Raw genomic sequence first — 13,370 nt, 5'->3', positions numbered from 1 at the left:
GGCAAGAGTGGTGCTGGACTGGCCTACAGGGAACTCTGGAGATTTCCCGTGGGCCTCTGCGCCCTGGGCCTCTCTGTGAGTGGGAGGAAGTAAAGCCCTTTTTAATAACGCTTCCGGTATACTGTAATATGCCACCGTTGTTTTCCACTGCCACTTTTGGTTCCCAGGACAGCCTTTAAGTGGGCTGGGTCTGCGCCAGCTTGAAGACTCGTTTTTGTGACCTTCCCTTTCTCTCCACCTTCAGGGGGTCATGCAGGGTACTATCCCTTACCTGGGCACCTTCCTCACGGACCTGGTGATGCTGGACACGGCCATGAAGGATTACTTGGAGGTGAGTGCTTTCTTTTGGTGGTTTGACTGACTGTTTAAATCGTGCATACAGCCACTATCCATTCCAGGAGAACGCTTCCCTATTCCGGGTTTTCATTGTGCATTCTGGGAGATTAGTCCTCGATTTATAATTGGAAAACCGAGAACTACAAGTTCCACAATGTAAAGTTAAAACCGGGACTGGATTTGCACATCCCAAGTGGAATGGATGATGCTGCATCTGGGTCCCTGGTCTTGATATTATCACTGTTTTTATTCGCCATTTTGGTAGAACTCTGGTTATGCTCGTGACCCTTTAGTTTATTTTTTATTTTGCTCCATGTAACACTTTTCGTTTCCACTTCCACTCTGCCCTAATCTTTCCCCTCCCCCTCAATTTCCGCTGCGCCCCTCGGTGATGTTTCTAGTTTACTTTTTGCGCGCCCCTCCCACATGTTTCCTTTCTGCGCCCTTTAGAAGCCTTTCGAGGCGCGGTCCTTGGAGCCACCAGCAGGTGTCGCCATTGGCGCAGGTTTGGCTCCTCACAGACGGTGATTAACGTGTTACTGTTTTCCGTGTTCTTACAGGGCGGCCTCATCAACTTCGAGAAAAGACGGAAGGTGAGTTGTTTGTATTTCCGAATGCAGATTCCACTGGTATTACCCTCCCAGCACCAAACCCCTCCCAACTCACCCCCCCCCTCCGTAATCAGGCCACTGGGGCCCTGGGAGGCGAATTTCCAAAGCAGTCGCAGGTGCTCCCATTGAAAAGTGACCTTCCGGAACTTTAAACCACAAGATAGAGCTGCATGGGGTTTATGGGGACCCTCGCTTCAGAGGAAGATGTTGGGGGGGGGCTGGAGGGGCCACTGCAATGTACCAACACCATAACAAGCCACTCAGGGGGCTGGGAGGTGACCCCATCCATAGAAATGTAATGTTCTGGGACCATCAGTGACTTCAGACCCGGTGCAAGGGTATTATACGGGCTCTAGAGCCAGAGAGGGGAAGTGATGTCACCAGAGGAGCAGGGCTATAGTCTGACGTGCTGGAACACAGAGCGGGGATATTTTCGAGGCATGAAGCGCCATGGCAAGGGTGTAGTGTGGGATTAAGCCTGCAAAGCAAATATCATGTCAGGGGGTATAGCCTCTGCCCCCCTTTGCCCCCCTCCTTGAAGACCATCGCTATGGGGGCAGGGATTTATTTGGGACAGGAAGTGACCTCATAACCCTGGAAAGGTTATGACCCTAAACAGGAAGTCCCTCTGAGAGTTGTCCATTCCGGGTTGCTTCTCACTGTGCAGGAAGTGTGGTTCTGACTCCCTGTCTCCTGTGCTCGCACCCTGCAGGAATTTGAAGTGATCGCCCAAATTAAGCTGCTGCAGTCTGCGTGCAACAACTACAACTTCAAGCAGGAGGGCCCGTTTGTGGAGTGGTTTCACAGCGTGGAGCGGCTGACGGAGGCGGAGAGGTGAGTGCTCGGTTGTGAGCCTGGTTATGTGACTGAACACCTGATTATCCCATACGGTAATGGTCCAAAATGTTGCCTTCACAATTGCGACGGTTGACATTTCTAACGCCCAATATATATGTGGAGGGTATGTGAAATTATAGTAATATGGGGACCTGCGTGCCCCCCCTGCATATGTATGTGGTGTAAAGGGGGTTAAATGAAAAAGTCTGCATTTATGGCCGTTGCAATTATGGGGGTTGCAGTGATCACATGGATCCTCCCATACTCTGCATCGTTCCTTGTCCCAGGAGGCACTGTGGAGAAGCGGGGGGGGGAACAGCTAGTCTCCACGCAGTCTCCTGTGCTAGTTCTGTGTCGCTGCTTGTCTCGCTCAGTCTCCTGCACTAGACCCCTGGCGCTCATTGTCTCCACTGAGCCTTCACGCTAGTCCTGTCGCTCATTGTCTCCACTGATCCTTCAGGGCTAATCCTGGCGCTCATTGTCTCCACTGAGCCTTCACGGCTAGTCCTCTGTTGCTTATTGTCTCCACTGATCTTTCAGCACTAGTCCTGTCTCTCATTGTCTCCACTGACCCTTCAGCGGTAGTCCTCTGTTGCTTATTGTCTCCACTCCTCTTTCAGCACTAGTCCTGTCGCTCATTGTCTCCACTGAGCCTTCAGCGCTAGTCCTCTGTTGCTTGTTGTCTCCACTGAGCCTTAAGCGCTTGTCCTGACGCTCATTGTTTCCACTGAGCCTTCAGCCCTAATCCTGGTGCTCATTGTCTCCACTGAGCCTTCACTGCTAGTCCTCTGTTGCTTATTGTCTCCACTGATCTTTCAGCACTAGTCCTGTCGCTCATTGTCTCCACTGAGCCTTCAGCGCTAGTCGTCAGTTGCTTATTGTCTCCACTGAGCCTTAAGCGCTTGTCCTGACGCTCATTGTTTCCACTGAGCCTTCAGCCCTAATCCTGGTGCTCATTGTCTCCACTGAGCCTTCACTGCTAGTCCTCTGTTGCTTATTGTCTCCACTGATCTTTCAGCACTAGTCCTGTCGCTCATTGTCTCCACTGAGCCTTCAGCGCTAGTCCTCTGTTGCTTATTGTCTCCACTGATTCTTCAGCACTAGTCTGCTAAGCCTTCAGTGCTAGTCCTGTCGCTCCTCGTCTCCACTGATCCTTCAGCGCTAGTCCTGTCGCTCATTGTCTCCACTGATCCTTCAGCGCTAGTCCTGTTGCTCATTATCTCCACTGAGCCTTCAGCCATAGTCCTCCGTCGCTCATTTTCTCCACTGATTCTTTAGCGCTAGTCCTCTGTTGCTCCTTGTTTCCACGGAGTCTGCAGCGCTAGTCCTCTATTGCTTTTTGTCTCCATGCAGTCTGTAGCACTAGTCCTCTGTCGCTTATTGTCTCCACTGATCCTTCAATGCTAGCCCTGTTGCTCATTATCTCCACTGAGCCTTCAGCCATAGTCCTCCGTCGCTCATTTTCTCCACTGATTCTTCAGCGCTAGTCCTCTGTTGCTCCTTGTTTCCACGGAGTCTGCAGCGCTAGTCCTCTATTGCTTTTTGTCTCCATGCAGTCTGTAGCACTAGTCCTCTGTCGCTTATTGTCTCCACTGATCCTTCAGCGCTAGTCCTGTTGCTCATTATCTCCACTGAGCCTTCAGCCCTAGTCCTCCGTCGCTCATTTTCTCCACTGATTCTTCAGCGCTAGTCCTCTGTTGCTCCTTGTTTCCACGGAGTCTCCAGCGCTAGTCCTCTATTGCTTTTTGTCTCCATGCAGTCTGTAGCACTAGTCCTCTGTCGCTTATTGTCTCCACTGATCCTTCAATGCTAGCCCTGTTGCTCATTGTCTCCACTGATCTTTCAGCGCTAGTTCTGTTGCTTCTTGTCTCCACTGAGCTTTCAGCACTAGTCCCCTGTCACTCATGGTCTCCACTGAGCCTTCAGCGCTAAACCCTGGTTGCTTATTGTCACCACTGATCCTTCAGTGCTAGTGTGCTGAGTCTCCAGCCCTGTTGCTTCTTGTTTCCAGAGTCTTCAGCGCTAGTCCTGTTGCTTCTTGTTTTCACTTAGTCTGCAGCGTTGGTCCGCTGTCGCTTATTGTCTCCATCGTTGGTCCTCTGTCACTGTTGGTCCTCTGTAGCTTAGTCTCCAGCACTGGTTCTCTGTCGCTTATTGTCTCTAGCGTTGGTCCTCTGTCGCTTATCGTCTCCAGCGTTGGTCCCCTGTCGCTTATAGTCTGCAGCATTGGTCCGCTGTCGCTTATTGTCTCCATCGTTGGTCCTCTGTCACTGTTGGTCCTCTGTAACTTAGTCTCCAGCACTGGTCCTCTGTCGCTTATTGTCTCCATCGTTGGTCCTCTGTCACTGTTGGTCCTCTGTAACTTAGTCTCCAGCACTGGTCCTCTGTCGCTTATTGTCTCCAGCGTTGGTCCTCTGTCGCTTATTGTCTCCAGCGTTGGTCCTCTGTCACTTAGTCTCCAGCGTTGGTCCTCTGTCACTTAGTCTGCAGCGTTGGTCCTCTGTCGCTTATTGTCTCCATCGTTGGTCCTCTATCACTGTTGGTCCTCTATCACTGTTGGTCCTCTGTAACTTAGTCTTCAGCGTTGGTCCTCTGTCACTGTTGGTCCTCTGTCACTTAGTCTCGAGCGTTGGTCCTCTGTTGCTTATCGTCTCCAGCGTTGGTCCTCTGTCACTTAGTCTCCAGCATTGGTCCTCTGTCGCTTATCGTCTCCAGCGTTGGTCCTCTGTCGATTATTGTCTCCAGCGTTGGTCCTCTGTCACTGTTGGTCCTCTGTCACTTAGTCTCCAGCGTTGGTCCTCTGTCACTTAGTCTCCAGCATTGGTCCTCTGTCGCTTATCGTCTCCAGCGTTGGGCCTCTGTCGATTATTGTCTCCAGCGTTGGTCCTCTGTCACTGTTGGTCCTCTGTCACTTAGTCTCGAGCGTTGGTCCTCTGTTGCTTATCGTCTCCAGCATTGGTCCTCTGTCGCTTATCGTCTCCAGCGTTGGTCCTCTGTCGCTTATCCTCTCCAGCGTTGGGCCTCTGTCGCTCATCATCTGCAGCGTTGGTCCCCTGTCGCTCATCATCTGCAGCGTTGGTCCCCTGTCGCTCATCGTCTCCAGCGTTGGTCCCCTGTCGCTTATCGTCTCCAGCGTTGGTCCGCTGTCGATTGTCTCCAGCGTTGGTCCTCTGTCACTGTTGGTCCTCTGTCACTTAGTCTCGAGCGTTGGTCCTCTGTCACTGTTGGTCCTCTGTCACTTAGTCTCCAGCGTTGGTCCGCTGTGGATTATTGTCTCCAGCGTTGGTCCTCTGTCACTTAGTCTCCAGCGTTGGTCCCCTGTCGCTTATCGTCTCCAGCGTTGGGCCTCTGTCGCTTATCGTCTCCAGCGTTGGTCCCCTGTCGCTTATCGTCTGCAGCATTGGTCCTCTGTCGATAACTGTCATCTTTGTAGTTTATACACAGATTTTCTTTTTTGTGCTCCTGCTTCATAAAATGGTGATAAATGCAAATATTTTCATCTACTTTTTATTATGTTCCAAACTATTAGTGTTGCCGCTCAGCGCGTCCTGAAATAGTAAATGTGAATTGGGTAGAAGGAAGTGTTTTGGTTTTCCGGCACTTTGTAGAGGCCTTCGAAGGGCCTGTCATTGGCCAGTGTGATGTATGGTGGTTCGTATGAGCAAGTATGGTAGTCTTGCATGCATCGTGAGTGTGGCTGTTGCACCCTCCGTTGAAGCCACAAGGAGCCTTACAGCTTCAGGTTGCCTCCTATACCTTATGAGGGTGGCTGTTGCACCCTCTGATGGAATCATGAGTGTTGTAGCTTCAGGTGGCCCCCTGTACCTCATGAGGGTGGCTGTTACAGCCTCAGATTGAGTTTTGGGTGCATGGGTAGAGTGGGGTCCTTGAAGCTGTGGACGATGCCCGTTTTGCAGAAAACGCCACACCTTCAACCTCAGTGCTCCGTTTCCTATGCCCGATATCCTGAGTGGCGGGGTTAGGGGGCTTTGAATTGTTACTCTGAGTTTTGTCTGTCAGGATTTCTAGTCTCATGGCTGCCTTCTGGAGTTTTTACTTTAATCGAAAGAAATTGACTTGAAAAAAACATACATTTGATTTCCCAGGATGCTCTGCATAGAAGGCATGGGTACATTGAAATAGCTTATTTAATTAGGAGCCAACGCAGTTGATGCTATGTTTGGGATGTGTGCTCCAGCATCTGATAGCGAGGGATCCTGCCTGCAAGCTCTTCATAACCTGTGGGTCTCCGAGATCTTTAGCAAGAAGTCCTGCCTAGGGCATGTTGCACCAGTGCTAAGCCCACGGGGCACCAGTGCTAAACCCAAGGTGCACCAGTGCTAAGCCCACGGAGCACCGGTGTTCGTCCACGGTGCATCAACCTTCGTTCAAAACAGAGTACAAGAGCTTGCCTGTTAAAGTGATTTCACGACCCAAGATATTTCCTGCAAATGTTACATTTTGTTTCGGGGGGGGTCATGGGGGTGATGGGTGGCTCGGTCTTTTGCGCGGCCCTAAACCTTTTTCTCATTCCGATTTCAGTTACAACTTCTCCTGTGACATCGAACCTCTGTCGGAGTCCGCGAGCAACACGCTAAAAGCCAAGAAGAGCACAGCCATCATCAAACGCTGGAGCGAGTAAGTCCCTATTACCTCTCTCCACAGATGTGAACCACTGCCCCGCGATTGTTGATGGATGAGTAGGGTGGGACCTGTGACCACTTGGTGTTCATTGGGCCACACCGGCACCCCGTTTAGCTCTTCACCATGCACAGGTGGTGACCATGTTCCCGAAGGTTGCCCGGCTTCTGCCTCTGGCCAGGGTGATGCCGGGCAACATGGACATTCTGGCTCAGGGATCTTCTGAGAAGAAACTTCTGGCATAGCGTCGATAGTCGGAGTCTAAATAACGAGCGCAGGTTATTTATCAAAGAGAAAACGTGAGGAGGGACCGGTCTCTTGTGCCAAATACTTTTCAGAGTAGAGCGCGACTGCACCCAATTCTTTCAATGTGGATCTGGATGGGCGTCTTAGTTCTTCTTTTATCTCTCTTTTTCTAGTCCTCTTGAATTACGAGTGCAGTACCCCTTCTCCCTCCTCCAAGTTTAATTTTCAATTTCTTCTCCAGTTCCTCTTGATGGGCTACTGTATTCGGTCCCCCACTTAGCCTTTATTTAGCCCCCTTTTCCGTTTTATTGCTACTTATTAATCCACAACTCCCTCTTTCTCCCTTCGATTTCTCCAGTCGGGCCCAACCCTCAGTTGGCACCCTCGGCAGGGGAGCAACCAATTGGGTTGTTCGCTCACGGGCTCAGTCCCACGATCCAATCCTGTGTTCTGAGCAACCTGACAGCTACTTCCCCCACCCTGCTATCTCGCGTAAGTCCCCTCCCGTTCCCTTATCTTTCATTTCTGCGGTCCTCCCACCCCCACTTACCGCGGCGCTGCCGCTGCTCCTACTGCTCCATCTTCCTTCTGGACGCCGTGGAAATGGAAGAGGGGCTCTGCTTGGAGCCCCGTCTTCCAGCTCTGTGGTGGCCAACTGGAGTCTGTGTGTGTTATTTATTTTATTTTTTTGCATGAATGAATGGGACAAAAGACATGTCTATCAGCACCCCAGGTTTACCGGATTAGCAACCCGGGGTGCTAGCAGCCATAATTGCCCACATGGATGATAACGGCACCGGGACTCTTGGGCCCCAGGCCGTTAACACCGATTCCAGCCCGTGGAACGGGTGATTATGGCTTCATTGCATACTCTTATCCCGCAAGATCCCCTTTTATGTAGTAACGAGCCACATTAGGGCAATGTTCTTGTTCAGAGAATACATCACCCTACTCATGGCAGAAACCCGCGTACCCATCCCCCACCAGGTGCTATATAAAGTTTTCAATTTCCCCTCACCTGATAAATCCCCCAAGTTTGCAAGTTATGGATGCCTTTATTGGCTACCTCTGCGTATGACGCTGGCCCACTTTCCGACGGTGTGGCTCTGGGTGTTAAATCAGTGGCAGGATTTGAGTAAACTTTTATTTGCCAATGTGGCGATCTCAGGACGCGGGCAGGGAAGCAATAGTTTATGGACGCAAGATGGGTGGTGCCCAGGTTTGGGAGCGAGAAACCAGGGCGGAGTTATGCTGCCACTAATGATCAAGAGACGGCTTAGTGCCTCCAGGCCCCTAATTTGGCAGAGGATTGAGATTCCTTCAGTGGTCGCCACTGGAAAAGATGCTTGCGTCCCAACATGAGCCGTTCCGTTTGCAATCTACTAATCCAGGCCCGATTTCTTTCTGTTCTGGGATTTGTCCTGAATTTTTCCCATTACAAACCCCGGACTACAAGTCCCATCATTGAAAGTTAAACTTAAAGCAAGGGCAGGACTGGTCTCTACCAAATAGAATGGTCCATGTTGGCATCCTCTCATTTTGTGGAAGGTGTTCATGGTTGGTTGGAGAAAGTTGAACATTGTAACATGGGCATTGCTTGTGTAGGATTCTATGCCCAACCTATTGGCTTTTCAGAGGTACTTTCCTAACAGATTACCCAAGTCTCTTGGATAGATTCCCTCTCACTGTTGTTTTAAAGCCAGCAAGCCAGACAGGAGGTCAGGTGCCCTCACACTGGTGTCTTTGAATGAAGGAATGCTTCTGGGTGGAATGTTGTAACCAGTAAGTGTCTCGATTGGTTTTGCAGCAGGCAAGCGCCAAGCACAGACTCTTGTGCCAGTGGCAGCTCCCACTCCAAGTCCTTCGACCAGCTCAAGTGCAGCCCTTACCTGGGCAGTGCCGACACCACGGACTCCATCAGCGTTACTTCGGCCGGGTCAAGCAGCTCCGACGTGGAAGAAATCAACATCAGCTTCATCCCCGAGTCCCCGGATTGCCAGGAGAAGAAGGTACGCGGGGCGCCGGCGCACTCATGGCAGCGGACAAACGAACGCAGCTTTCGTGACGGGGTCAGTGTGCTGCTTTTTGCCCCTTTCTGCTTTGGGTTGATCATACTGTGGGTTTGGAGAGAAAGAGGGGACCGGGTCGCAGACTCTTGCATCAGATGTGCAAGTTTTTTTTCTTCAAATTGACTCTTTAATTGTATGGGTTCGTTTTGCGCAGAGATAAACTTGCCATAAAGCGATTGGTGCTCGCATTTGACTTTATTTTCTGTACTTAGTTCAGAGCGATGGAAAACCCCGCTTTATTCAGTGCTATGTTGTCCACCGGGACCTTCCGAAACATTTCTAGTTCTCCTAGAACTAGAATTCTGTCATTTTGGTGGATGAGCGAAGGCATTCCATCTGTGTTTCTGTAGTTTGGGGTCTCAATGCTGGGATTGGAAGCAGTCGTGTGACCCACCTTTTTGAACTTGTTAAAGAGCCTTGGCACAGAGCCTTAACTCGTCGTTACTGTCTCTCCAGTTCTGGGAGTCCACGTCGCTGTCCTCGCTTGACACGTCTGGGATTGGCTCAGGATCCAGCAGTGCCTCGTCATCGTCCGTCTCATCAACGCCGGTGTCGGCATCGCGCAGCCACAAGCGCTCCGTGTCTGGCATCTCCAGCTACTCGTCACTCTCGCTGCCTCTCTACAACCAGCAGATTGGCGACTGCTGCATCATACGCGTCAGCCTTGACGTCGACAACGGCAACATGTACAAAAGTATTTTGGTGAGTAGGAGAGTATGATGTGGAGCACATCCTCGGTAGCATCGGAAGGGCATAAACTGGGGAGGGAGGTGCTGGAGTGTAGCATGTCTCAGGAGGAAAGCCGAGGGGCAGCACTCTCACCTTGGGAGCAAGACGACGCAGAGCAACACAGGTTCGATTCCCGGGTCCGCGCTTGGAAACCTCTGGGTGTTAAGCTCGTTATAAATAACCTAAATATATTTTTTTAAAAGCATGTTATGTGTATAGATGGTGCACCATGTGGCACTGGTGGAACACATCCTGTGTGGTGTGGGGCGAAGGGGCTAAAGTGGGGGTAGTACACATCTTCTAGTGTTCATACGTAGAGGTTGGTGGAATGTAAACGGAATGCATCGGATTTCAGGGATATGGGGGTGCCCCATGGTGGAATGTGACTTGCAATCTCTAGGGCATGAAGTGTCCTGGGCACTCCTAGGTGGATATAATTTTGGGCACAGAGCCTCTTAGTGCACTCTTCAAAATGACTGCAGACCTGGTCCACCCTGGTGCCGCTATCTTCCAGCATGCATCCCCATCTCTAACTTTAGTCTTCCTTTCTCCTCCCCTTCTTTCAGCGGATCTATTTTTGGGTTTATTTCTGTATGATCTCGTACTTCCCCCACATTTTCTTTTAGACTTGTTTTCTTCTCCTGCTGGCTCTGTTCTTATTCCCTCTCCGATGCCTCTAAGGCTTGTCACTCTTATGGCGGCTGACTGTGTTGGTTGCTTTCCTTGCAGGTCACGAGCCAAGATAAGACCCCAGTGGTGATTCGGAAAGCGATGGCCAAACACAACCTAGATGGGGACAGGCCTGAGGAGTATGAGCTCGTCCAGATACTGTCTGAAGAAAGAGGTACGTGGCCTGACCAGAAGGTAACACCCTAAAACCTACTGACGCAGACTTTGACGAACTGCATCAGTCCAGTCTTGCCAACACTTTCTGGCAGGATGCAAGGCCATTCACGGCTATCATCCGCTCGCTCCCCACCCCCCACCCTCCACGCCAAAGATACTTGTACCTCAACTGCAACTAAGAGCTTTTGGAGTTGGACCCACCACTGTATTTAGGAATTTGTCCACCATAATATGAATTATGAAATGTTTAGAATTCACAACCCTCTGTCCATGAGGAAATAATCTGTAGGAAATACCCACTTCTTGCTAATGGGGCCCACTCCTACCACTACTACGCCAGTGCCCCTGCCAATGGGAAGGTTCAAGTGCATAATGCCCACATAAGCTACTTTGAACAAAGGAGGATTTAAAATTCCACTCCACTCCTAGATGACCCCTGGCCCCTTGTTCTTTGCCTGCCCCCACCCCACAATAACTCAATGCAGTGTGCATCTCCTCCCATTGAACAATGTGGTAGGGTTGTTGATCTTGACAGAATGGTCATTCGCATTGGAACCGGGAGGGAGCTTGTTTCTTCTATGACCATAGACCTACTCTGACTCGCGTATTATGTCTTCTGATTTCAGAGCTGAAAATCCCTGACAACGCCAACGTCTTCTATGCTATGAACTCTGCTGCCAACTATGACTTTGTGCTCAAGAAGCGCGGCTTCCCCAAGGCTGGGAAGGTGAAGCACGGCTCGAGCTCTACGCTGCCGCGCATGAAGCAGAAAGGACTCAAGATAGCCAAGGGCATTTTCTGAGAACCCAACTCCTGGCAACGTTGGAGGACTTGCTGCTGGCTGTGGCCAAAGACTGGGGTGGTCCCACTACAACCACGGAATCCCTGCTGTAGGCCAGAATGGGGCTCAGTTGCACCACTACAAGGCAGAACTTGGCGCGGACAATCCAATAGCACTTAAGTGCCCCAGTTACCTGTCTGGTAAGGGGGTGCTTTTGGGAGTTTGGTGAGGCATCTAGTCGTATGTCTTATGTCTTGAAGGATTATCGATTGGAAAACTCTCTCATAACACTAACTACACACGGACAACTGCTGGAGAGTTGATGCCGATGTCCTTCAGAAACGGTTACAGCTGGCTCCTTAAAACGTTGTTCTATAGATCAATGAGGATCCAAGAAGGTTGTGGAAAGATCACCATTGCTGTTGCCTGCTGGTGAAAGGTGTGTTGCAAACCTTGGCCTTGCCCTTTGGATGCCCGTACCCTTGCCATCGTATCAGTGCCTTTTGGTGTCCTTATGGGGTTTCTGTTCCAAAACAAGATCATGCCAACTCCTCACTGCCAAACAGTCCCTTAACGCCGCCAAAAAGATCCAACCCTGATACTGACCTGTACAGGGTTGCCGAGAGGGGGCGGTTTACTGCATTGGCATGACCGCGAGTGACTGTAGGTGGACGGTGAAGCCAGTATTATTTGTGAAGACTGGAAGGGAAATTGTGTTGCGTGGACTCCTGACCCAACCCTTATGCCAACACCTTGCTACACTGTTGCCCACAACTGAAAATGTGGGCTTCGGTGCAGGGACGGGGGTTGTTTGGGTTGTTCTGCAAAAACCATCCCTACGAAATGCTGCACTTTCAACCCAACCATGCCCCCCCTCATGTGTCCGCTTCCCATTATTGGGGCGTCTGGGGTGGGGGGGTGTGGCAGAGGTGGATGAACTGGAAACATGTAATTAAAACCTAAAGAAGTGCATAAAACTGGGATTTTGGGACCCCCAAAAGCCGTTCACTTGACTTTTCTAAAGATGTTTTTTGTTTTTGTTTTTTCTTTGTACAAATGAACCTAAGCACTTTTTTTTCAATTTTGGACAAAGAGTTTGATTCTGCGGAAGGGTGGCTAGGGGAAATATTGGCTATTTGTCCCACGTATGACCCCCCCCCCACCACCCAACTTTCACTATACATGGGGCTGCACCCAGGCCCCACCTTTCAAACTGCACCAAAGAATGATTTTGGAGAAAAAAAACTGCGAATGTTCATGGGAACGCGTACGTAAAGTACTATTTCTGAGCTTGACGCTGGCGGCAGACGCTCCGTGGAGATCTGGAAAACTCACTCTGCGAGGAAGACTTTGTGGCTTCTCCTTTGTGCGCTTTGAATGAAAGGGTGGGGGTTGTAAATATGTAAAATATGGTTCCCCCGCTCCAGAAAAAACATACAATTGTGTTGCAAGGAAAATGGCCTCTTCACATCTCCAACTAACTTCTCAACTAAGTTTGACTGTGAACATTTTTTAAATTTTTTTTTAATTTTACTACAATGTTAAACTGGGTGGGGCGCACATGTATTTTTTTGTACAGATTTTATGTTTTTTTTTTTTTTTTTTTTTTCCTTTTCAATATTTATTGGATGTAAATAGATTCCCCTTCGAGGGCGAACTTGTACGGTTATCCGGTCTGGCCCCCTGGCAAATAAGCAACTTAACTTTGTGTTTGGTTTTCCTGTTTTCTTTCCTATTTGACGTGCTGAGTGAACTTGTTGGACCTGCTTGATGTGTTTGTGTGTTGTGTGAAACTCTTCTCGTGTGGGGAAAAATGTGCTAATGAGGACCACAAAAAAAAGAAAATACTTGCCACACAGTAAAAAAATTAAATAAAAAAAAAGGCAAACCTGCACCTCGAACACAGCCAAAGTGGGGTCTAGGAAGTAAGACGCCCCAAAGTTACCTAAAATATTTTTGGGTAGATTTGTTGTTCTTGAAGTCACACCGAAAGCAAAATACAGAATATTGGGCTCAACGGAATATTCTACTGAATAAATATAAAAACATAATGTATTTGAATTACTCTCTTCCTATTCAATTTTGACTTTTGTGTTAATTTTTTGAATGAAATGAGGGGGGGTGCTGCGGTTTCCACCACTTACATCTATTATTCGAGAACCTTCTCGTCGAAGCCGAGCTTTAGTTCCAGGTGATCCATCAGCCTTCGGAGAGCCTGGTGCTATCTCTCGCTCTGCTTTCGCATGACAAACTGCACAGCCACATGACAAACTG

General features: G+C 49.7%; 1 protein-coding gene across 7 annotated transcripts in view; it reads left to right on the top strand.

Annotated features, from left to right (window-relative positions):
• Positions 1-13,151, top strand: part of RALGDS (ral guanine nucleotide dissociation stimulator) — a 553,913-nt gene extending 540,762 nt beyond the window's left edge. For 6 of the 7 annotated variants that reach the window (XM_069609329.1, XM_069609325.1, XM_069609326.1 and 3 more), the window contains exons 11-18: positions 245-331; positions 897-929; positions 1,660-1,781; positions 6,327-6,422; positions 8,479-8,740; positions 9,197-9,442; positions 10,199-10,313; positions 10,942-13,151. In XM_069609329.1, the coding sequence (XP_069465430.1) occupies positions 245-331; positions 897-929; positions 1,660-1,781; positions 6,327-6,422; positions 8,479-8,740; positions 9,197-9,442; positions 10,199-10,313; positions 10,942-11,117 (1,137 nt within the window). In that variant the 3' untranslated portion in view covers positions 11,118-13,151. The remainder of the gene's footprint in view (positions 1-244; positions 332-896; positions 930-1,659; positions 1,782-6,326; positions 6,423-8,478; positions 8,741-9,196; positions 9,443-10,198; positions 10,314-10,941) is intronic. The other variant, XM_069609324.1, reaches the window with a different exon arrangement.
• Positions 13,152-13,370: the final 219 nt, after the last annotated feature.

This window comes from Ambystoma mexicanum, chromosome 8 (assembly GCF_040938575.1).
Source record: "Ambystoma mexicanum isolate Mex_15411 chromosome 8, UKY_AmexF1_1, whole genome shotgun sequence".
In the NCBI taxonomy this organism is placed as follows: Eukaryota; Metazoa; Chordata; class Amphibia; order Caudata; family Ambystomatidae; genus Ambystoma; species Ambystoma mexicanum.
Note: the sequence above shows the minus strand (reverse complement) of the source record. Positions and strands in the feature narration are given on the sequence as shown.